The 27,160-nt window shown below is 38.3% G+C and overlaps 1 protein-coding gene across 1 annotated transcript; it reads right to left on the minus strand.

The window, feature by feature from the left end:
* Nucleotides 1–25,647, minus strand: LOC128232873 (serine/threonine-protein kinase Chk2-like). The gene is made up of 15 exons (XM_052946654.1): nucleotides 25,415–25,647; nucleotides 22,239–22,363; nucleotides 21,093–21,171; nucleotides 19,675–19,740; nucleotides 19,309–19,399; nucleotides 16,907–17,015; nucleotides 16,529–16,582; nucleotides 16,152–16,216; nucleotides 15,818–15,917; nucleotides 15,532–15,570; nucleotides 14,694–14,905; nucleotides 13,271–13,386; nucleotides 12,616–12,701; nucleotides 1,719–1,793; nucleotides 1–1,463 (listed from the first exon to the last, which is right to left on the minus strand). The coding sequence occupies exons 1-15, from the start codon at nucleotides 25,533–25,535 to the stop codon at nucleotides 1,353–1,355; spliced, it is 1,449 nt and encodes a 482-aa protein (XP_052802614.1). The 5' UTR covers nucleotides 25,536–25,647; the 3' UTR covers nucleotides 1–1,352.
* Between the last annotated feature and the right edge of the window lie 1,513 nt (nucleotides 25,648–27,160).

The following is a 27,160-nucleotide window of genomic DNA, read 5'->3' on the forward strand; positions in this document are numbered from 1 at the left end:
TGTGTGATGTAAAATCACATTTACTACATTTTTAAAACACATCAAGACAAGAGATGTAAACAATTACAGTAAGACATGATAATATATCACAATTATAATATGGTCCTCAAATGAAACACAAAATGTTCAAGAAACATAGATAATAAACATGTGATAGTTGATTAAATGCAAATGTCTTTCTAACAGAATATCAGCAAACGGAACACTTCTAACGTTTTTTAATGATTTTAAACTGTGTGCCTCTGACACCAACAATGAATCTTAGAGTATTTTACAAAAATAAAATAATGTACAAAAGAACAAAAATACCAAAATAAAATCTAAAAAGATACAAGAATACTGGGTTTACTTAAATTAAAACACTAAAAGCAAGCAGAATTGTTCTTTCAGAAATGGAACTATAGCAAGAAATACACCAATACTTGTAACCAATTTTCTGTTTTCTCCCCAGGTAACCAAGGGACATAACTTCACTATTACCAAAACCACAGTTTTGGGCCTTACTACATAAATCATGGGCATATCTGACTGATTGTTCAGAACTTTGTTCCAGTTAACAATGTTGTTAATGTCATGTTTGTTATCTTTACTGCTCTGAAAGGTTCATGGATACACATCTGATCTGCTGTCTTCAACAAGATTTTAGCCAAGCTTTCAGTTGTACTCGTTTTGTTTAAATATATGAACATGTCATGAAATATTTTACCTTTAAAAAGTTAAAAATGATGTTCGTAATCACGTCGTTAACTTAAGTACTGGACAATCGGCCAAATGTTGCTGGTAACTAACATCGACATTGTGTACCAAGTTTCATATGTATGCATGACACTGCCACCAATGACACCAACTTTCACAACAAATAGAGAACATTTTATTTTGTTCAAAATCATCATCATGGAACCATGTCCTGACCATAGAACCATGTCCATCAAAGGCTATGAAGCACAGCTTCAAAAATATTCATAACAAATGAAAAAAATGTAGAAAATATGGCAGCTGCCACCAAATAAATGTCACAAAATTTAAATAAAGTAACGTAAAAACAACCAAAAATCAAACATTTGCCTACCAAAGTTTAACATGTAGGAAAATAAAACTTGCAACATTGATTTCCCTAAAAGAACAGATCAATAGTCAACATAAACATGATTTTACATTCAACATTATTCTACATTCAACATCATAAACTAGTTTCTTGCAATTTCAACATTATCAGAAATTCATGTTCAAAAACTTAAGTATATAATCTAAAATGCTGCTAAATTTGAATTTAAACAGAGAGAATGCATGTAACCCTCAGAATTGGCCAGGTCTGTACAATCAAGTTATATGAGAGGTATGGCAGGTCCACTTCAGGTGGTTGGGGTGGTGGGAGGGGAATTGGTGTCACAAGATCCCCGCCTCTTGGCCTCCGGTTCATCTGATGATGGTGCCATTGGTCGCTTCTTTGGAGAAGACTTGGGCTGAAGACAAATTTGTTTTCCAAATAATAAACAGAACACATCTATCATTTTCCAAACATTATTTAACAATTAAATGTTTGTATTTTGCTCTGTGGACATATAATTAAAGACATATATAAGCCAAAGTAAAATGACAAGTAACAAATTAACTGAAATAATGTTTCCAAAAAATATGCCCAACAGTATAAATGAGAATGTTCCTAATTGCATAATGACACCCCATAACAACAAACAATAGTGGTGATATGGACGTACCTTAGTTGATGGCGGTCCCATCACGTCCTGGTCCGGGTACATGAGCTTCTGAGACTTCACCTTCATATCCTCATCCTGCAACATAACAAATTACAGTCTCAACATAACAGACACTGTCTAAACCCAACATACACAGTCTCACAACAACAGACATACTCCAAACCCAACATACACAGTCTCACAACAACAGACATACTCCAAACCCAACATACACAGTCTCACAACAACAGACATACTCCAAACCCAACATACACAGTCTCACAACAACAGACATACTCCAAACCCAACATACACAGTCTCACAACAACAGACATACTCCAAACCCAACATACACAGTCTCACAACAACAGACATACTCCAAACCCAACATACACAGTCTCACAACAACAGACATACTCCAAACCCAACAAACACAGTCTCACAACAACAGACATACTCCAAACCCAACATACACAGTCTCACAACAACAGACATACTCCAAACCCAACATACACAGTCTCACAACAACAGACATACTCCAAACCCAACATACACAGTCTCACAACAACAGACATACTCCAAACCCAACATACACAGTCTCACAACAACAGACATACTCCAAACCCAACAAACACAGTCTCACAACAACAGACATACTCCAAACCCAACATACACAGTCTCACAACAACAGACATACTCCAAACCCAACAAACACAGTCTCACAACAACAGACATACTCCAAACCCAACATACACAGTCTCACAACAACAGACATACTCCAAACCCAACATACACAGTCTCACAACAACAGACATACTCCAAACCCAACAAACACAGTCTCACAACAACAGACATACTCCAAACCCAACATACACAGTCTCACAACAACAGACATACTCCAAACCCAACATACACAGTCTCACAACAACAGACATACTCCAAACCCAACATACACAGTCTCACAACAACAGACATACTCCAAACCCAACAAACACAGTCTCACAACAACAGACATACTCCAAACCCAACATACACAGTCTCACAACAACAGACATACTCCAAACCCAACATACACAGTCTCACAACAACAGACATACTCCAAACCCAACATACACAGTCTCACAACAACAGACATACTCCAAACCCAACAAACACAGTCTCACAACAACAGACATACTCCAAACCCAACATACACAGTCTCACAACAACAGACATACTCCAAACCCAACATACACAGTCTCACAACAACAGACATACTCCAAACCCAACAAACACAGTCTCACAACAACAGACATACCCGGTACTCCAAACCCAACAAACACAGTCTCACAACAACAGACATACTCCAAACCCAACAAACACAGTCTCACAACAACAGACATACTCCAAACCCAACAAACACAGTCTCACAACAACAGACATACTCCAAACCCAACATACACAGTCTCACAACAACAGACATACTCCAAACCCAACATACACAGTCTCACAACAACAGACATACTCCAAACCCAACATACACAGTCTCACAACAACAGACATACTCCAAACCCAACAAACACAGTCTCACAACAACAGACATACTCCAAACCCAACAAACACAGTCTCACAACAACAGACATACTCCAAACCCAACATACACAGTCTCACAACAACAGACATACTCCAAACCCAACAAACACAGTCTCACAACAACAGACATACTCCAAACCCAACATACACAGTCTCACAACAACAGACATACCCGGTACTCCAAACCCAACATACACAGTCTCACAACAACAGACATACTCCAAACCCAACAAACACAGTCTCACAACAACAGACATACTCCAAACCCAACATACACAGTCTCACAACAACAGACATACTCCAAACCCAACATACACAGTCTCACAACAACAGACATACTCCAAACCCAACATACACAGTCTCACAACAACAGACATACCCGGTACTCCAAACCCAACATACACAGTCTCACAACAACAGACATACTCCAAACCCAACAAACACAGTCTCACAACAACAGACATACTCCAAACCCAACAAACACAGTCTCACAACAACAGACATACTCCAAACCCAACAAACACAGTCTCACAACAACAGACATACTCCAAACCCACCATACACAGTCTCACAACAACAGACATACTCCAAACCCAACATACACAGTCTCACAACAACAGACATACTCCAAACCCAACATACACAGTCTCACAACAACAGACATACTCCAAACCCAACATACACAGTCTCACAACAACAGACATACTCCAAACCCAACATACACAGTCTCACAACAACAGACATACTCCAAACCCAACATACACAGTCTCACAACAACAGACATACTCCAAACCCAACATACACAGTCTCACAACAACAGACATACTCCAAACCCAACATACACAGTCTCACAACAACAGACATACTCCAAACCCAACATACACAGTCTCACAACAACAGACATACTCCAAACCCAACATACACAGTCTCACAACAACAGACATACTCCAAACCCAACATACACAGTCTCACAACAACAGACATACTCCAAACCCAACATACACAGTCTCACAACAACAGACATACTCCAAACCCAACATACACAGTCTCACAACAACAGACATACTCCAAACCCAACAAACACAGTCTCACAATAATAGACACATTCTCAACAGTCTCACAACAACAGACACAGTCTTAAACAGCAGACACAGTCCCAACACAACGTGAACAGTCTCAACATAGCATGAACAGTCATAACATAACGTGAACAGTCTAAACACAACAAACACAGTCTCAACACAGCAGACACAGTCAAAGCACAACAGACACAGTCTACACACAACAGACAAATTCTAAACACAAGAGTCTCTACACGACAGTCTCTACACAACAGTCACAGTCTCAACACATCAGAAACAGTCTCAACACAACAGACACATTCCAAACACAACAGTCTCTACATAACAGTCTCAAAACAGCAGACATAGTCTCAACACAACAAACACAGCCTCAACACGGCAGACACATTCTCAACACAACAGTCTTTACACAAAACAGTCTCTACACAACAGATACAGATCAACACATCAGACACAGTCTCAACACAACAGACACCGTCTCTACACAACAGACACAGTCTACACACAACAGACATAGTGTCAACACAACAGACACCGTCTCAACACAACAGACACCGTCTCAACACAACAGACATAGTCTCAACACAACAGACACAGTCTACACACAACAGACACAGTGTCAACACAACAGACACCGTCTCAACACAACAGACACCGTCTCAACATAACAGACACCGTCTCAACACAACAGACATAGTCTCAACATAACAGACACCGTCTCAACATAACAGACACCGTCTCAACACAACAGACATAGTCTCAACACAACAGACACCGTCTCAACACAACAGACACCGTCTCTACACAACAGACACCGTCCCTACACAACAGACACCGTCCCTACACAACAGACACCGTCTCTACACAACAGACACCGTCTCAACACAACAGACACCGTCTCTACACAACAGACACATTCTACACACAACAGACACCGTCTCTACACAACAGACACCGTCTCTACACAACAGACACAGTCTACACACAACAGACACCGTCTCTACACAACAGACACCATCTCTACACAACAGACACCGTCTCTACACAACAGACACCGTCTCTACACAACAGACACAGTCTACACACAACAGACACCGTCTCTACACAACAGACACCATCTCTACACAACAGACACCGTCTCAACACAACAGACACCGTCTCAACACAACAGACATAGTCTCAACATATCAGACACTGTCTCAACATAACAGACACCGTCTCAACACAACAAACATAGTCTCAACATAACAGACACCGTCTCAACATAACAGACACCGTCTCAACATAACAGACACCGTCTTAACATAACAGACACCGTCTCAACATAACAGACACCGTCTCAACACAACAGACATAGTCTCAACACAACAGACACAGTCTACACACAACAGACACAGTGTCAACACAACAGACACCGTCTCAACATAACAGACATCGTCTCAACATAACAGACACCGTCTCAACACAACAGACATAGTCTCAACATAACAGACACAGTGTCAACACAACAGACACCATCTCAACATAACAGACACCGTCTCAACATAACAGACACCGTCTCAACATAACAGACACCGTCTCAACACAACAGACATAGTCTCAACATAACAGACACCGTCTCAACATAACAGACACCGTCTCAACACAACAGACATAGTCTCAACACAACAGACACAGTCTACACACAACAGACACAGTGTCAACACAACAGACACCGTCTCAACATAACAGACATCGTCTCAACATAACAGACACCGTCTCAACACAACAGACATAGTCTCAACATAACAGACACAGTGTCAACACAACAGACACCATCTCAACATAACAGACACCGTCTCAACATAACAGACACCGTCTCAACATAACAGACACCGTCTCAACACAACAGACATAGTCTCAACATAACAGACACCGTCTCAACATAACAGACACCGTCTCAACATAACAGACACCGTCTCAACACAACAGACATAGTCTCAACACAACAGACACAGTCTACACATAACAGACACAGTGTCAACACAACAGACACCGTCTCAACATAACAGACACCGTCTCAACATAACAGACACCGTCTCAACACAACAGACATAGTCTCAACATAACAGACACAGTGTCAACACAACAGACATAGTCTCAACATAACAGACACCGTCTCAACACAACAGACACCATCTCTACACAACAGACACCGTCCGTACACAACAGACACCGTCTCTACACAACAGACACCGTCTCTACACAACAGACACTGTCTCAACACAACAGACACCGTCTCTACACAACAGACACAGTCTACACACAACAGACACCGTCTCTACACAACAGACACCGTCTCTACACAACAGACACAGTCTACACACAACAGACACCGTCTCTACACAACAGACACCATCTCTATACAACAGACACCGTCTCTACACAACAGACACCGTCTCTACACAACAGACACCGTCTCAACACAACAGACACAGTCTACACACAACAGACACAGTGTCAACACAACAGACACCGTCTCAACACAACAGACACCGTCTCAACACAACAGACACAGTCTACACACAACAGACACAGTGTCAACACAACAGACACCGTGTCAACACAACAGACACCATCTCAACACAACAGACACCGTCTCAACACAACAGACACAGTGTCAACACACAACAGACACAGTGTCAACACAACAGACACTGTCTCAACACAACAGACACCGTCTCAACACAACAGACACAGTCTAAACACAACAGACACAGTGTCAACACAACAGACACCGTCTCAACACAACAGACACCGTCTCAACACAACAGACATAGTCTCAACATAACAGACACAGTGTCAACATAACAGACACTGTCTCAACACAACAGACACCGTCTCAACACAACAGACACCGTCTCAACACAACAGACACCGTGTCAACACAACAGACACCGTGTCAACACAACAGACACCGTCTCAACACAACAGACATAGTCTTGACACAACAGACACAGTGTCAACACAACAGACATAGTCTCAACATAACAGACACCGTCTCAACATAACAGACACTGTCTCAACACAACAGACATAGTCTCAACATAACAGACACCGTCTCAACATAACAGACACCGTCTCAACATAACAGACACCGTCTCAACATAACAGACACCGTCTCAACACAACAGACACAGTCTACACACAACAGACACAGTGTCAACACAACAGACACCGTCTCAACATAACAGACACCGTCTCAACATAACAGACACCGTCTCAACACAACAGACATAGTCTCAACATAACAGACACAGTGTCAACACAACAGACACCATCTCAACATAACAGACACCGTCTCAACATAACAGACACCGTCTCAACATAACAGACACCGTCTCAACACAACAGACATAGTCTCAACACAACAGACACCATCTCTACACAACAGACACCGTCTCAACACAACAGACATAGTCTCAACACAACAGACACCGTCTCTACACAACAGACACCGTCTCAACACAACAGACACCGTCTCTACACAACAGACACAGTCTACACACAACAGACACCGTCTCTACACAACAGACACCATCTCTACACAACAGACACCGTCTCTACACAACAGACACCGTCTCAACACAACAGACACAGTCTACACACAACAGACACAGTGTCAACACAACAGACACCGTCTCAACACAACAGACACCGTCTCAACACAACAGACACAGTCTACACACAACAGACACAGTGTCAACACAACAGACACCATCTCAACACAACAGACACCGTCTCAACACAACAGACACAGTGTCAACACACAACAGACACAGTGTCAACACAACAGACACTGTCTCAACACAACAGACACCGTCTCAACACAACAGACACAGTCTAAACACAACAGACACAGTGTCAACACAACAGACACCGTCTCAACACAACAGACACCGTCTCAACACAACAGACATAGTCTCAACATAACAGACACAGTGTCAACATAACAGACACCGTCTCAACACAACAGACACCGTCTCAACACAACAGACACCGTCTCAACACAACAGACACCGTCTCAACACAACAGACACCGTGTCAACACAACAGACACCGTCTCAACACAACAGACACCGTCTCGACACAACAGACATAGTCTCGACACAACAGACACTGTGTCAACACAACAGACATAGTCTCAACATAACAGACACCGTCTCAACATAACAGACACTGTCTCAACACAACAGACATAGTCTCAACATAACAGACACCGTCTCAACATAACAGACACTGTCTCAACATAACAGACACAGTCTCAACATAACAGACACCGTCTCAACACAACAGACATAGTCTCAACACAACAGACACAGTCTACACACAACAGACACAGTGTCAACACAACAGACACCGTCTCAACATAACAGACACCGTCTCAACATAACAGACACCGTCTCAACACAACAGACATAGTCTCAACATAACAGACACAGTGTCAACACAACAGACACCATCTCAACATAACAGACACCGTCTCAACATAACAGACACCGTCTCAACATAACAGACACCGTCTCAACACAACAGACATAGTCTCAACATAACAGACACCGTCTCAACATAACAGACACCGTCTCAACATAACAGACACCGTCTCAACACAACAGACACCGTCTCAACACAACAGACATAGTCTCAACACAACAGACACAGTCTACACATAACAGACACAGTGTCAACACAACAGACACCGTCTCAATATAACAGACACCGTCTCAACATAACAGACACCGTCTCAACACAACAGACATAGTCTCAACATAACAGACACAGTGTCAACACAACAGACATAGTCTCAACATAACAGACACCGTCTCAACACAACAGACACCATCTCTACACAACAGACACCGTCCCTACACAACAGACACCGTCTCTACACAACAGACACCGTCTCTACACAACAGACACCGTCTCAACACAACAGACACCGTCTCTACACAACAGACACAGTCTACACACAACAGACACCGTCTCTACACAACAGACACCATCTCTACACAACAGACACCGTCTCTACACAACAGACACCGTCTCTACACAACAGACACCGTCTCAACACAACAGACACAGTCTACACACAACAGACACAGTGTCAACACAACAGACACCGTCTCAACACAACAGACACCGTCTCAACACAACAGACACAGTCTACACACAACAGACACAGTGTCAACACAACAGACACCGTGTCAACACAACAGACACCATCTCAACACAACAGACACCGTCTCAACACAACAGACACAGTGTCAACACACAACAGACACAGTGTCAACACAACAGACACCGTCTCAACACAACAGACACCGTCTCAACACAACAGACACAGTCTAAACACAACAGACACAGTGTCAACACAACAGACACCGTCTCAACACAACAGACACCGTCTCAACACAACAGACACCGTCTCAACACAACAGACACCGTCTCAACACAACAGACACCGTGTCAACACAACAGACACCGTCTCAACACAACAGACACCGTCTCGACACAACAGACATAGTCTCGACACAACAGACACTGTGTCAACACAACAGACATAGTCTCAACATAACAGACACCGTCTCAACATAACAGACACTGTCTCAACACAACAGACATAGTCTCAACATAACAGACACCGTCTCAACATAACAGACACTGTCTCAACATAACAGACACAGTCTCAACATAACAGACACCGTCTCAACACAACAGACATAGTCTCAACACAACAGACACAGTCTACACACAACAGACACAGTGTCAACACAACAGACACCGTCTCAACATAACAGACACCGTCTCAACAAAACAGACACCGTCTCAACACAACAGACATAGTCTCAACATAACAGACACAGTGTCAACACAACAGACACCATCTCAACATAACAGACACCGTCTCAACATAACAGACACCGTCTCAACATAACAGACACCGTCTCAACACAACAGACATAGTCTCAACATAACAGACACCGTCTCAACATAACAGACACCAACATAACAGACACCGTCTCAACATAACAGACACCGTCTCAACACAACAGACACCGTCTCAACACAACAGACATAGTCTCAACACAACAGACACAGTCTACACATAACAGACACAGTGTCAACACAACAGACACCGTCTCAACATAACAGACACCGTCTCAACATAACAGACACCGTCTCAACACAACAGACATAGTCTCAACATAACAGACACAGTGTCAACACAACAGACATAGTCTCAACATAACAGACACCGTCTCAACACAACAGACACCATCTCTACACAACAGACACCGTCCCTACACAACAGACACCGTCTCTACACAACAGACACCGTCTCTACACAACAGACACCGTCTCAACACAACAGACACCGTCTCTACACAACAGACACAGTCTACACACAACAGACACCGTCTCTACACAACAGACACCATCTCTACACAACAGACACCGTCTCTACACAACAGACACCGTCTCTACACAACAGACACCGTCTCAACACAACAGACACAGTCTACACACAACAGACACAGTGTCAACACAACAGACACCGTCTCAACACAACAGACACCGTCTCAACACAACAGACACAGTCTACACACAACAGACACAGTGTCAACACAACAGACACCGTGTCAACACAACAGACACCATCTCAACACAACAGACACCGTCTCAACACAACAGACACAGTGTCAACACACAACAGACACAGTGTCAACACAACAGACACCGTCTCAACACAACAGACACCGTCTCAACACAACAGACACAGTCTAAACACAACAGACACAGTGTCAACACAACAGACACCGTCTCAACACAACAGACACCGTCTCAACACAACAGACATAGTCTCAACATAACAGACACAGTGTCAACATAACAGACACCGTCTCAACACAACAGACACCGTCTCAACACAACAGACACCGTCTCAACACAACAGACACCGTCTCAACACAACAGACACCGTCTCAACACAACAGACACCGTCTTGACACAACAGACATAGTCTCGACACAACAGACACAGTCTCAACACAACAGACACCGTCTCAACACAACAGACACCGTCTCAACACAACAGACACAGTCTCAACATAACGTTATAGACACAGTGTCAACACAACAGACACCGTCTCAACACAACAGACACCGTCTCAACACAACAGACCCCGTCTCAACACAACAGACACAGTCTACACACAACAGACACAGTGTCAACACAACAGACACCGTGTCAACACAACAGACACCGTGTCAACACAACAGACACCATCTCAACACAACAGACACCGTCTCAACACAACAGACACAGTGTCAACACACAACAGACACAGTGTCAACACAACAGACACCGTCTCAACACAACAGACACCGTCTCAACACAACAGACACAGTCTACACACAACAGACACAGTGTCAACACAACAGACACCGTCTCAACACAACAGACACCGTCTCAACACAACAGACATAGTCTCAACATAACAGACACAGTGTCAACATAACAGACACCGTCTCAACACAACAGACACCGTCTCAACACAACAGACACCGTCTCAACACAACAGACACCGTCTCAACACAACAGACACCGTCTCAACACAACAGACACCGTCTCAACACAACAGACACCGTCTCGACACAACAGACATAGTCTCGACACAACAGACACAGTGTCAACACAACAGACACCGTCTCAACACAACAGACACCGTCTCAACACAACAGACACAGTCTCAACACAACAGACACAGTGTCAACACACAACAGACACAGTGTCAACACAACAGACACCGTCTCAACACTACAGACACTCAACATAACAGACACAGTGTCAACATAGTAGAAACTTGAAGATAGTTGACAAGATATAAAAAGAACAATTTTGTAATATTAGAGCAAGGTTAAACACAGGAAGAATTGACCAGTTGCCAAAGCAATCGCTTAAGCTTGCCAAGGTCGTTTGGCAAGGTTTTTCAGTTAAACCATTAAATAATGCAACCATGTGCTACTATTTATATACAAAATATCATCCTATTATTGCCTTGGTCAGATGAATTTTAGATTAACAACAAGTGACTGACCTTGTGTTATTAACCATACAATTCATCATGAACAAAAATCATAAGAAGTCAATATTGCATAATTAGTGTTTTGATAATATTATAAAGTAATTTTCACCAGTTTCTTGAAATGATAGGAAAGGCTGACCTTGAACCAGGGGTGCTGAAGGGCATCTGCCAGCGTGATCCTCTTGGCTGCGTCCACAGTCATCAGTTTCTTTATCAGGTCTATGGCTGAATATATAAACAATTCACATTTCACAAAATGCATAAGGCTTAAGTTTATGCCAAACAAACAAGGACTGTCACTACAGTGTGACCAATTTCCTCTGAATTTTTCATTTCAGTTTTTTTTTAAATCAATACATACACCTGTATAATAAACATCAATTAACTACTTACTAAATAATGCATTTATGGAAAATATTAAGTATTGATAAAAATATTGTAGCTATATATTTAATAGTTGAAAACTCAAACATATTATATGATTGGTGAATGCTAAAAGATTTACAGTGATCTACTATCATCACATAAGGTAGAAATACTGTGTTTCCTGCACATTTCTTTCAAATTAAACAGAACAAGAACCATTGTTTTCGACACTTATTATCATTTCTGGTATGTCTAAACAATTGAATAAATTGTGGTAAATCTTATTTGGGAGTAATAGTGCATCTTTAAGAAATGACCCGATACGTATGATCAAATAAATTAAAATAAATATTCTCTTAAATACTTTTCCTAAATACACTATGCCAATCTGACCTATGCATTACTGTAATTCAGAATGGCGAGCCTACCGTCTTCAGAGACTCCTTTCCAGTACTGTTTAGGGAAGGTATAGTGGCCGCCCATGATCTGTTTGGGTAGGTCCATGTCCTTCCGCTCATCAGAAAATGGGGGGTAACCTGCCAAACTGAAAAATAATTATAACCAAGTGATGGAGCTGGTTTAGTCATGAAATCAGGTAGCATAAGTCCGTTCTTTATCTCATTTGACACATATTAAAGTTAAAGCCTTACCTCATAAGTTCATAAAATATTTCATACTAGTACTCCCAATTAATTCACATTTCATAAATTCATAATTCTTATTCTTTTCCCTTTTTATTTTCTTGTAATGACACCAGTAAAGGGAGACACTTTTTGAAGATTTTTCCCTATACCTTCTTGATCTGTTGAGATATCTGATAAAAAAACAATTATGAAATGGAAAATTCAGCTCTTGATTTGCTTGATTTAAATGGATTGAAATATGTATATCTGTTGTTTTTAATTGAAACTTTTGAAAATTGGCTGATAATTGATAAATGATATTTGATTTTTTTTTAATGATATATGTTGTACTAATTTCTTTCCTGCAGATGAAGCATCCTAATCACACAATGTAAATTCTTTACACAAGGACACGAGAATGATTTATGAGAACTCTTTTACCTAGATTTTGATCGTAATTGAGTTTTGTTATGAATAGAATATTAAATTTGTGATTATTTTTGTATCAAATTTATTAAACTCGTTATTTGAAAACAATAGAGCCTTGCTTTTATTATTTCTACATGATCTCGTTTTATAAATTGGATACAAATAGACCTTGTTTAATAAATAAAATACAAAAAAAAACACTCATTTAAGATCCTCTATGTCATCTTTTGTTTAGAATTTCTAGTAGAATGTCATTATTGTCTGTTGAGCATTTATAACTTCTGAATGTTTAGTTATAACTGTAGTGTCAACAAGTGTGTTGTTTCCATTTCTGCATGCTGTTTTTCAAGGTTTGCAAAGAATTTAGAATTGTTCTCATTATTTTCCACATGTATTGCTTTTGCTCTCAAAGGAGTATTTGTTACTGTATCTTTTATAATATGTTGGTATTCGCTGATTAGAATACTATTATTAGTTTTAAAATATCCCAGTCCCCTTTTGTTTTCTGAAAGATTCATTTTGATATAATGGGTATATACTTAACATTGATCAGTTTTTAACTTTGCTACTTTAACATATATTTTGCATGTAATTTGAAACAAAACAATAGTCAAAACAGCTAGGGGTGCTGGATTTTAGTATTTGAAAGTTTATTTTATTTTCTCTATTTTAGTGATGCAATTAAAGCTAGTTTGACATCTTTGATTATTACTTATATAAAGACAGTATAACATTCCATATGGGCAACATAGAAGGAAAATGTGAAGCATTAGATAATCAGGAGCTCAATAACACCCACCATATAAACAGTATAACCCCGAGACTCCAAGCATCGATGGCCTTTGTGTATGTGCCTGATCCAGCGGTGATCAGGATTTCTGGGGCGAGGTAGGTTGGCGTACCACAGAACGTTTTCATCATTGAGCCAGCATCAACAAACTTTGACAAACCAAAGTCTGTGATCTTTATTAATGTCTCCTTTTCATCTGATTGTAAGAGGATATTCTCAGGCTGTGAACATACAACAACAAATTTAACAAGAGTCTTATTGATATTGAACACTCAAATTTAACAAGTATTTTTGGTTTTGTACACTCAAATTCAACAGTCTTATTGGTATTGTACACTCAAATTTAGCAATCAACATTTTTTAGTTATGTATGGATGCCTTTTTATTTGAAACAATATCAATTCAAGATGAAATCAGACGAATGTACTGGTGTTTTTCATTGAACCTTTAAAAGAAAGCTAACAAACATTTGCAGTGCATTAATAAGCTCATGGACAGTGAAACGATGTTGCAGGATTAGTTTGAATGATTTAACAGACTTGTTCTGATGTGTAGTGCTTACATGTAAGTAAGTGAATTTTCCCCCAGAACACTAGAAAGACGGGCCTGATTGAATATATTTACATTTTTTTGGTTTCATCAATATTTCTAAAACATTTCAACTATACAGAAATCCAAATCACCATGTTGAAACAAGATCACATTGTTATACGGTAATCATCTAAAATTATGATTAAGGAGGGTAGAGAATTAAGAAATGACCAGAATGTTATATGCTGAGTCTCTCTTGTGTTTAAATATTGTTTGATAAATCAACTGAGGAGCCAACCTTTTTTCCCAGACTTACCTTTAAATCTCTATGTGTAATACCCTGTTCGTGAAGATACTGAAACACAGTTGTTTAAAATAAAACCTTATTTTTCAGAAGTATGCTATCTGACTCATGTAAGGCTGTTAATGACCTGTAGGTCTAGTTTTTCTTATCATGATCATATTTTAGCTCAAATATTTTAATACATAATTTTTCTACAACGTGAAAAGCTTGAATAAGAATTAATTCAAAACTATGTGCACTTTTCCTTGCTTAACCTGAAATGTCAAGATAAAATCATTAAATGCTACAGTTAACCCACCTTGCAGGCAAGTAACATCTGGTAAAAGAGGAGTTTAGCGGTTGGCTCATCGTACTGGCTGAGACTGACAACCTTATCAAACAGTTCCCCTCCCTCCACTCTGAAACAAAAATAATGGTTATACTCTCAATTTTGCAACGATTTAAAATTTCCTACATTCCATTTAACTGCTTTAAATTTAACAATCATACATTAACTACTTCACTGATTTTTTTCAGAAATACAATACAGAAATGATACTGATTTTTACCAATATTTAGGAATAATTCTTCTAAATACAGATTATTATCTATAAAAAAATTACTAATATGAAAGAAAAAAAGAAATGGCTTACAATTCCAAGACTATGTACAAAACCTCGGGTGTGTCTATCACGTCTTCAATACCTATTATACAGGGCTGAAAATATACAAAAATCTCACTATATTTCACTCTGACCTGATAAGACCTGTTTGACTTTAATACTAGATCAGAGCAGCAACTAACTATCTTATCCATTAACTAGAATGATGCAACAAAAATGAAATACCTCTGTTACAATCTAGGTTTTAGGCAATTAAGAGCAGGGAGTTGGAGGCAAATTTCTATAGATAGTGTCTCACTGAGGCTCTGTACTATTACTATTTTCTGACTTTTTAAATTGCTTGAATGATATAAATTCTTTGTCAAATCAATTAAAACAAGTAAAAAAACGTAATAAAAACCACTTACATGTTTTAATGCCTTCAATATATTTACTTCACTCATAACTTGCTTACTCAAATTCTGAAATCAATAAGAAATATGTTACAACAAAATTAAAATCATACAACACCTTGTACATGAAACTGATTTGTACAAACACATTTAAAAAATGTATACCAGCATCGTTTTTTTCTGCAATAAACAGAATAGAGGAATACCAATTAAGTGACTGGAAATATTACACATGTGTATAGACAGTGTATAACATCTGTACCAAGTTTCATGGACATACACATAAAAATTATCATGAAAAAAATGTTGTGGCCGACATAAAATGTCTTCACATTAGGCACAGCCCGGGTGCCATTGTGTACCTAGCCAGAGCATATGTAACAAACAACCCACCACAGCATGTTTTCCCCCTGTTGTGAACTTCTTCTTGGTGATGATTTTGACAGCAAACTTTTCACAAGAGCCTTTTGCAAATGCCAGCCTCACTTCCCCACAAGCTCCTCTGAAACATTCCACAACATACATTGACCTCAGCTTTACATGGTGTTGAGCCTGGTTAAAAAACAATATTGTTGAATAAAAAACTGCAGTCAAGGAAATAAGGTCAATGCCAAACTATTGCCACGCAAATGAGGTTCTGAGGTCAAGGCCAAACTATTGCCACGCAAATGAGGTTCGGAGAATAAACTCAGAAATGCAGAGTTGACATTATACAGTATTGGAACACTTCTTACAACAAGCGCGCCAACTGTCACAAAATAGGCCCATCTTTGATTGTGTTTCAACAATTCAAGGGTCATAACTCTCGAGTGACTGAGGCAACATGGCTGGTTATTGAACCTGACCGTGATATTCTGCCTCACCACATTCTGGCCAATTTGGTGATGATTGGACAAAGGCTTCTTAAGTTATTTAATCAGACAAGACAAATTAAGGTAATTTCTATAATACAAGGGCAATAAACTCAAGCAAAATGGCAAGCTATCGAAATTGTATTTGTCTGAGATGTTATGCCCATACACTTCCTGACTAGATTTGGTAGTGATTGGACAAAGGATTCTTCTGTCATTGATCAGAAAAATACTAATTTAAGGTAATTTCTATGATTAAAGGGCGATTACTTTTGAGTGACTAAAGAGATATGATTTGGTTTTGAACTTTTCCAAGATATTATTTCCATACTAAAGACATACGCATTCTGACCAAATATGGTGAAGATTGGACAAACACTTCTAAATTTATTTATTAGACAACTAACTTGGCATCACCTTCCCGCCCGCTGCAGGAAAAACTAGAGCTGTCACAGGAGTGATGAATACCCCCAAATGCCGCCTGGACACAGGAATGGCAAACCATTCCTTTGAAAAGAGGCCATAACTCCAAGGTTACTGCACACTGCATCTTCTTTTATCATGCATGTATTGTTTTAGTTAAATCTGTTGGGTAATTTAGAAGTTACACTGCTGACAAGAAAAACTAGCCTTTCATGAGTTATCGTCCGGAAACCGTTTTTCTATTTTTAGTAACAGTGACCTTGACCTTGGCCCCACCAGCCCCAATATCAAACTTGACCTGTATCTTCTGATGTTACACCTGTGTACAAAAAATTGTTCAAATCTGTCTAGCCTTTCATGAGTTATCGTCCGGAAACCGTTTTTCTATTTTTAGTAACAGTGACCTTGACCTTGGCCCCACCAGCCCCAATATCGAACTTGACCTGTATCTTCTGATGTTACACCTGTGTACCAAAAATTGTTCAAATCTGTCAAGCCTTTCATGATTTATCGTCCGGAAACCGTTTTTCTATTTTTAGTAACAGTGACCTTGACCTTGGCCCCACCAGCCCCAATATCGAACTTGACCTGTATCTTCTGATGTTACACCTGTGTACCAAATATTGTTCAAATCTGTCAAGCCTTTCATGAGTTATTGTCCGGAAACCGTTTTTCAATTTTTAGTAACAGTGACCTTGACCTTGGCCCCACCAGCTCCAATATCGAACTTGGCCTATATCTTCTGATGTTACACCTGTGTACCAAACTGTATCTTCTGATGTTACACCTGTGTACCAAAAATTGTTCAAATCTGTCTAGCCTTTCATGAGTTATCGTCCGGAAACCGTTTTTCTATTTTTAGTAACAGTGACCTTGACCTTGGCCCCACCAGCCCCAATATCGAACTTGACCTGTATTTTCTGATGTTACACCTGTGTACCAAAAATTGTTCAAATCTGTCAAGCCTTTCATGAGTTATCGTCCGGAAACCGTTTTTCTATTTTTAGTAACAGTGACCTTGACCTTGGCCCCACCAGCCCCAATATCGAACTTGACCTGTATCTTCTGATATTACACCTGTGTACCAAAAAAATTTCAAATCTGTCTAGCCTTTTATGAGTTATCGTCCGGAAACCATGAAAACCGACCGACCAACTGACCGACAGACAGACAGACTGAACGACCGACCGACCGACAAGCTCACCTATATATAACCCTCAAACTTCGTTTGTGGGGGTATAACTAAAATATGTCTCACTTTACGAATGGACGTACAATAATGGATTTATTGGATATTTTTTTTATTTCATAGTGTATTCTTCATGTTACTAAATATCAATATTTGACAACAACAGTGACATGGCTTTTGAAACTCACAGTTCTGTTGTTTTGAAAGAAATGGTGTTAGCTACTGAGTCAAGAAGAAATAGTTTAAGGTATCAAATTAAATAAGACAGAATCCTGACTGTCCTGTTTGAAATTTCTTACCAAAAAAGCATATGGAAAAATAATGTGGCGTACCTGCCTAATGTTTTTGTGAGAGTATACCTCTCCTTAATTTCGTCTGGGATATCACTGTCGTTGGCGTCAACCAGATCCATGAACATAAATGCTGAAAATAGCAATTATCTGGTGATGACATGAATAATTAAAAAAAGATGGAGTACAGGTACTGTTCAAAAACACAGAAGAATAAATATTCTTATTTTATATGCAATCCAATTACACATTAAAACAATAATCAATAAATATACAGTGTTTTATAAAATGATTCATTGTCAGTAAGATGTTTAAATGCAACAAATGTTATATATAATAACATTTGGCATTTAAGATCTATGTAATTGAATACACCTTTTGTGATGATTCTCTAAAACAATTACCAACCTTTATTTTTCTTTAGAGCTAGACCTATTTCATCATTGTTTGCAAGCACCTGTTTATTTCCTTTCCCTGCAAGAAATCAGTAAAACTTGAGAAACAGAATTTAAAAATATTCATAAATACATTAGTTTTTAGAAAACTGGTATACTCGATTACAAACCTACAACAAAATCTGAATCTCTGAACAATATTTTTAGGGTACAGCAAATACAAACATTTTTTTAATGATTTCAAAGTGTTTTGGCAATCAGCACGTCTTATCATACATGAACATACACAAATTTTGTGTAGCAAGGTGCATATTTCAGTATTTTATCAGTTTGTGTGTTTGGTATGGTTCTATATTGTATATTGTCTTGTATTGTTTGTGTATTTGTTGTCTCGTCGTGTTAAGTGTCGTGCTTCATGGTTATTGTCCTCTTTGAGTTACTGTCAGTCGATGTCAGAGTGTGTCAGAGCGTAAATACTGGTAATGCAAGTTTGTCTAATTTATGAGAGTGAGTGATTGGTTCATAATGCCTTTTTCCCTTTTTCCCGCTTTATTGCACACGCCCTTATTTATATAAACACATAAATCATTCCATTCTGAAAAGTCATCGACCCAAGTCAAGACTGCAATAGTAACAGTTGTTACTCATTTATTTAATATTCGCTCTTATCTTTGAGCTGAAATATTTAAGTTCTTTCATATATAATTATTATTTAGAAGTGCCTGGTTTCATTCGACAACGTTATAAATAAATATTTGAACTCCGAAGTTGAGGTGTTTTGTCGTCGTTTCAGAGTATTTTAGAGAACAGAGCATACAATTAATATGATAAAGTGTGACTTAATATTTTGTAAAAAGAAGCAATATTTCATTGTGTTTTAAACATAACAACTTGACATTAATGTGAACTCTAGTCCAAGTTGACCATAATATATTTTCTTTTCGACATTTGTCATGTTTGCACCAAAGGGTGTTAATAGTGAGGTGGTCTTAGAGTGTCCACCCCTCACTATGTGGCTGGGAGTTAGATCCATCATAGCTTGTTTTTTTCTAATTGACTTTTTAACAGGGACACACATACTGTCCAATCAATCCAGGGAACAGTGTAAATCATTATTTTATAAGCTTAGAAAATAGTCTGAACTAAATATCACATAAAACAAAATATACTTTAATATTCAAATGGTACATTGAATTCCTGTAACACATTAATTAATGACTATCCTCCCTGACATCACATGCTTCATTAGTTCTTTACTGGCAATAGCATAGAAATTACTAATAATAGTACATTCCAGCTTGAGATGATAACATTGAAATTATCTGGAGAGTGTTTAATTCTGGCTGATTTGACAAGAGGAAACAAACATCCATGAATGGAACTTGTGTACCGGTACAAGAACAATAAGCTGTAAATCATGAAGTCACCTACCAACTTTGTCTCCGTTTATAAATGTGCCATTGCTGGAAAAGTCTTCAAGAAACACGTGAACTCCTGTGGTAGTGGTTTGCTGCAAAGAAATACAAATAGACTTTAACGTCCAAATGTTTATTATGAAAAACTGTATCACTTACTAAATAATATCAATTTTAGAAGGTTAAGTTTTTTTTATTTAGTTTCACCTTTGAATTTCGCCTGCCCAGTTGATTTTGAATTATGTTCATTATTGAAAATGTATTAAAAAAATCTAGATTTTTAGAATAATTTATTATGTAAATGATGTCATTTGTCCATACAATCAATTAATTCTTCTTTCACATTAAAATTAACTAGAAATGTGTCCATAGGACACGGATGCCCCCACTTCGATTTTTTGTCACAGAAAATAAGCCATACTGATTATTCAGGATAATCTCAAGTCTTTTTTTGCAAATAAAGGGCCGTAACTCCTAAATGACAAAAGTGATTTCCATGGCTATCGAACTTGATCAAGATATTATGGTCACAATCATGTATGTAAAGTTTGGTGAGGATTGGACACATACTTTTCAAGAATTAGATTGGAAACATATATTTTTGAAGTATTTTTGGCAAAAAAGGGCCGTAACTCCTAAATGACTAAAGCGATTTCCATGACTATCGAACTTGATCAAGATATTATGGTCACAAACATGTGTTTAAAGTTTGGTGAGGATTGGACAAACAGTTTTCAAGAATTAGATCGGAAACAATCTTCGGGACGTACGTACGTACAGACGTACGTACAGACGTACGTACGGACAAGGGCAACCCTATATGCCGCCACTTTGTGGGGGCATAAAAATTTACCACTGCAATTAGGCTCATGGAAAAAATGAATTCAATTTATTTCTAAATGAACTATAATTTGTGCAACTTGTTGGGAAAGCCACTACTTTTTCTAGTAAAGGTCATGATGACCATGCCATTTGATTTATTGAGGCATACAAAGGTATTCAGAAGTTATTGATCAGAAACAACCTAATGGAAACAGGAAGTATGGCACCGATGCGGACAACAACAACGCCCTACGCCAGACAAAGTAATCCCTATATGTGTCTGCCATGCCTGATAGCGAACACAAGAATTACTTAACTTTAGTTAATAAATAGAGCTTACTCGTAGGATTTTGAAATGAACCTTGCTGTAGGCCTGGAAACACTGATGCTTCTTTGACCCATTATTGTTAAATGGTACATCACAATTCTCCCCTCGTCCAAATGAGTACTCTTCTTTGTTTAAATCTGAAGTAAACATGTTATTAAATTAAGAATGATACAATTTAAAAGCAAAAACAGCTCTATGCAAACATGTCAGTGACTAGAATTTTGCAACTTTGTCATTACAGTGCTAATCTGACTATGAAAAATCCTTGCACCCATCACTAGCACTGCAACTAAACAATGAACACATTTAACTAACTATCAGTCACAAACCATAATAGGGCTGGAGTTTAAAAATGGTATGTCTTAGATTTCAAACCTTTTAGTGAAGGAGTGGCCAAGGAGTGTAGTGTCCAACCAGGGCTTTTTCAGTACATTTTTGGAAAAAGCCTCTAGATAAATTGGGAAAATTTCCATTGTAAAATTTATCAATTTGGAATGAAATTTCAGGCCTTTTTGTTACTTGTGGGATAAAATACCTGCGAAAATTAAGATTTTTTCAGCCATGTAATAATTGCCATATGAGAAATAGAAATCGTCATTTTGGGCAACATTTCTTAGTGTATTAAATCATGAAAGTCACCCTAAAGTGCTGATAAAATGCATTTATAATTGTAACTGAACAAATGTTCTGAATGTATTGTTCCAAGGCTAATACTCCACGCCTGCAAAAATGGGCATTGTGTTAAATGAGAAACCAGGCTTTTCATGACAGCGATTTCATCTCTTTTGGGATCTTTTTCTTGAAATAGGTTAGCCAAAATGTTTATTGATTACAATAATTTATCCAATTATTACTATTAACCAATGATATGATTTAAATGTGCAAACTAGTCTTAGACTTTAATAAGTTTAAAATTTACACCTGGGCAGCAGTCATACCGACATGTTTACAAGTTAGATTTGAGCCTCGCAAGGAGGCATTTTTTTCTTCCCAGGATAATCTAAAAATAAGACACAATTTGGACTCCAGTCCAGCACAGGGCACAATGTAAAGTTAATAATGTCAATCTGATACCAGCTGCCAGGTTTTCAATTTGCAAACTTTCGATCATTGGGGTAAATTGAGAGTGATCGATAAGCAAATATCTATGTATATATACAGACGGACTGGGGTTACTCTATATGATCTTTATACTTCACTATGTTAAGATAAAAGCTTTGTCAGCAAAACACCAGTTCTGTGAAAGGTTGTTGGAACAAATACCAAAGTCTTTTAATGAATATGGAACTCGTATTGTTTTATTGGCATTGTTCCGTCATGAAATGTAGTCTAATTTGACCAATGACCCTTAAGTGTGAGCTTTACCTTTGACCTACTGACATGGGTCTTGCATGCCACACATTGCCATATCTCATGATATTATAAACATTTCAGCCAAATTATTTCAGCCAAATTATATTATAATCTCATCAATGGTTTTATTTTAACTATATTTGAATTGTGTATGAATTCTGATTGTTTGTTTTCATCTGGCAGCAGATTTGTAGCAAATATTTCCACGCTAAAATTTTCATTCAATCTTTGTCATTCGTGACACTTGACTTTTGAAATAAATAGATAAAAACTCCACACTGCCGTCCCCCAGTTTTGTTTAATGTGCAGTGTGCTGTGTTAAAATTTATGTTGTTAAAGCTACATAACTGTTGCTTAACTTAATATGCATGCATGTTTTGCGTAAGCCTACTGTTTCTCTGCATGTGTTGTTTATGCACCAGTCAATTGTAACTAAGGCCTCCCCCAAGTCTGGGAATAGCGGGCACATTGGCTTTTGGCCCAGCTAATTCCCGGTAAAATCCCCACCCTGCAGCAACAAACTGCTGGTGAAATCCCTGCCAAATACCCTAACACACCGGGGACTTCATTGTTTAGGCCCATTTCCGGCTATTTACGGCGTGAAATGAAAACCACCCAATGTACTTGGCAGTGCGGGGTCACCTAGAACGTAAAAACACGGGCTGGTTGGGGGGGGGGGGCGTAGTCCAAATAATTGTACATTGACAGATTTTTAAAGTAAATATTTATCTATTTACTGGCTGAGGTCACAAATAAGAACACTTTTTGATGTTTTTTACAATTATCTTGGAGAGTTTATGCTGTAGTAAGTTAAAACTTTCGTATGAAACATCTTTGGTTCATGTGAAAACAGCTGTCAAAGTACAAATTCACGATCTCGTCAATTTTATGTCGAAAATCGTTCATTTTATGGACAGTAAATCACCCTTCAAATTATGCTATGGAGGGCACAAATACCGAACACTTGAAAAGCCAAAATACATGGTCATACAATTATAATTAAAAAGTATGCTATATTATATAAACACTTAGCTGCAAAGTGATTTATTGTTTCCGAAGTTTTTTTAAAACATTCGCTTCAAATGTAAACCGTGATTACCATTTATAATTATCTTGAATGTAGGTCAACATAACTGCAAAACCTAGAGATGCGCGTGCGCCCTCTGACGTCATCCCCCCATGTGCTACATTTTGATGTTTAAGCGTATAAACATTGAATGGCATTTTTTAGAAAAATACTTAACAAAACAAGATGAAACTTCGCAAGTGTGACCAAGGCAAGCCTCTGTATTGATCTAGATCATCGAATAATCGATCAAGGTTTAGATTGGAACAAACTGGAAGATAGCGTTGTATGCGCTTCCACAGTGAACAGCTTCAGGAAAGCTGTTCTCCACTGGGACTTAACCCACACTCTCTCCCGTTGCGCAACGCTGAAAGGCTCTGCAACGTACCTATCCAGATCCAGATCCAGATCCAGAAGGTAAACAAACGCGTGTTTTAGCCGGTGTTCGGGATTTGTGCACTATTCGGAAATGTACCATCAACCAGTATCTTGGTATCATTAAGGCATTGATGTTGTGTGCAGTATTTACAGATGTATTTGCTGTTGATTTGTTGTAATTCATGAGGACATAATTGTTATGTGTGAATTGCGGATTTATATGTACCGGGTTATTTACTGAAAAAATGTTCAAGTTGTATTAGTTTTATTGCACGACAAAGTTACAGAATTGTTGACACCCAACGGACAGCCTGCCTGTTGACATAGAGCTACTACAATCTATTAAAAAAGTGTATATTAATATTACGAATTATTTCATTGCTAAATATACCCATTGCAATAAAACTTTCTCCAAGGGGAAAGAGCCTTCCCCATGCACCAGACTCCTGTGAGCATTCCTCTTCCTCACTGTACTCGCCATCCATTACATCTTGTGTAGGTAACGTCTCCATTATGAAAGCAATCGCCTGTATTACTTTTGAGTGTCACTAACGGATGATTTTAAGCTTTGTTTGCAAAATTCTGTTGTAGCATGCACAGAGAGATGAGAGAAGAAACCGAGGTTGTCCAACTGAAAATAGACCGAAAGAAAATGAGTAAGAAATAAAATAGATTGGTCCCCGGCACCGGTGAGCCTTCCTCTGTCTAATGTCATGTCAGCTAATATTTAATGTTAACATGGCTTTGTAAAACACTGTATTCATACATGTCTTTTCTATCACCTAAATTTATTTATCTACCATTCACTTTATAATTAAAATTCATAGACAGCTTGCTTTGCACGTGGACTTGGTCGTAACTGAAACCCGGAACAGAACATGGGAAGGAACGGTACAAAGTAGGGAACAAAAATGGTACTTTGAAACGATATTGGAACAACCTGGGAGTAGGATGAATTGTTATTGGTCACAGGAACAACCCACGGAACATGGTCACAAGCTCTGAACTGATATTGAAAATAAAGTACTTTCAAGAACACGGAATAAAACAAGAACTTTGGCTAGAACAGCGAAGTAATCGAATAAAACAAAATTAACATTTTAATAATTTGATTTTATTGTGTTAATTAAAATAGTATAAGTTTGATTATTTAAATTTTAGACTGACATTTTTTTACGAGTTGACGAAAGATAAGTATTTTCCCCCAACCTCACCCGTTCTGGGCACCGCATGTTTTATTCATGAGCTTAATATTACGAAAGGTTTATTGTCACACACATATTAAATGTATTGTGAATAGTTTTGGTATCTGGCATTGTGCCCCTTTATTGGTTGTTCTTTTTTTTTGTGTTCCTGGTAATTTAGAAAGGCTTTGAAAACACTTATTTACCAGAAATGTACATGGAGTAGTCCAAATAATTGTAAATTGATATGATAACAGTTTAGGGTGTTTTTACTTTTTTAAATTATATTCTTTTAACAAATTAGAAGAATCCCGAAATGATATTTATTTCATAGCTGAGAGTTAAAGTACCTTAACGAATGAGAGTGGTAGAGAGTTGTAGGTCAGACGCTACTGTACTGTCGTATAGTATTATATTAAGGGCATTTTTGCCGATTAAATATCTTCATTTCACCAATAATTCACTTCAAACTCCACTGAGCTGTACTGTACTGAGCAATTGATCGAAACTGCGACAAGTACATCTGTGGTGAAAAAGGCGGACCTTAAATAAGCAATAGTATTGTCTGGTGATCACATACAATTTTGCTATCATACAGTTTGTATATTTGCTCTTTATTTAACAGAAATCGGACGTAATCTATATATTTTGCAATGTTTTAAGACAAATAAAACTCGCTAGTCATTGTTTTTCCATTACATGTATGCGTTTACATTTTCGTTTGTTGTTTTTGTGTGCACAAGACCCTTTTAAACAAGGGATGTTTGTCAGACATTATGCATCCATGAGCGCCATCATGGCCATGATGTCAGGAATAATTGGAGAATTGAATGAAACATGCATGGACCGAAATGACAGCTGATTTGTCATTGTCATTGGATGCCTTAGAGGCAGTTTTAAGATTATGACGATTAAAAGTGTGAGCAATACTCTACAGTTTTTAATCATGTTCA

The sequence above is a fragment of the Mya arenaria genome, chromosome 4, assembly GCF_026914265.1.
Source record: "Mya arenaria isolate MELC-2E11 chromosome 4, ASM2691426v1".
NCBI lineage: Eukaryota > Metazoa > Mollusca > Bivalvia > Myida > Myidae > Mya > Mya arenaria.

Bases quoted from the DNA above. Each gene is read 5' to 3' on its own strand.
- LOC128232873 (XM_052946654.1), bottom strand. From the start codon at position 25,535: ATGGAGACGTTACCTACACAAGATGTAATGGATGGCGAGTACAGTGAG. The intron at 21,172-22,238 runs GTAAGCTCTATT...ATTTCTTTGCAG, and splicing joins TTCATTTCAAAATCCTACGA to CAAACCACTACCACAGGAGT. The intron at 17,016-19,308 runs GTACGCCACATT...GGAATGTTTCAG, and splicing joins CTCACAAAAACATTAGGCAG to AGGAGCTTGTGGGGAAGTGA.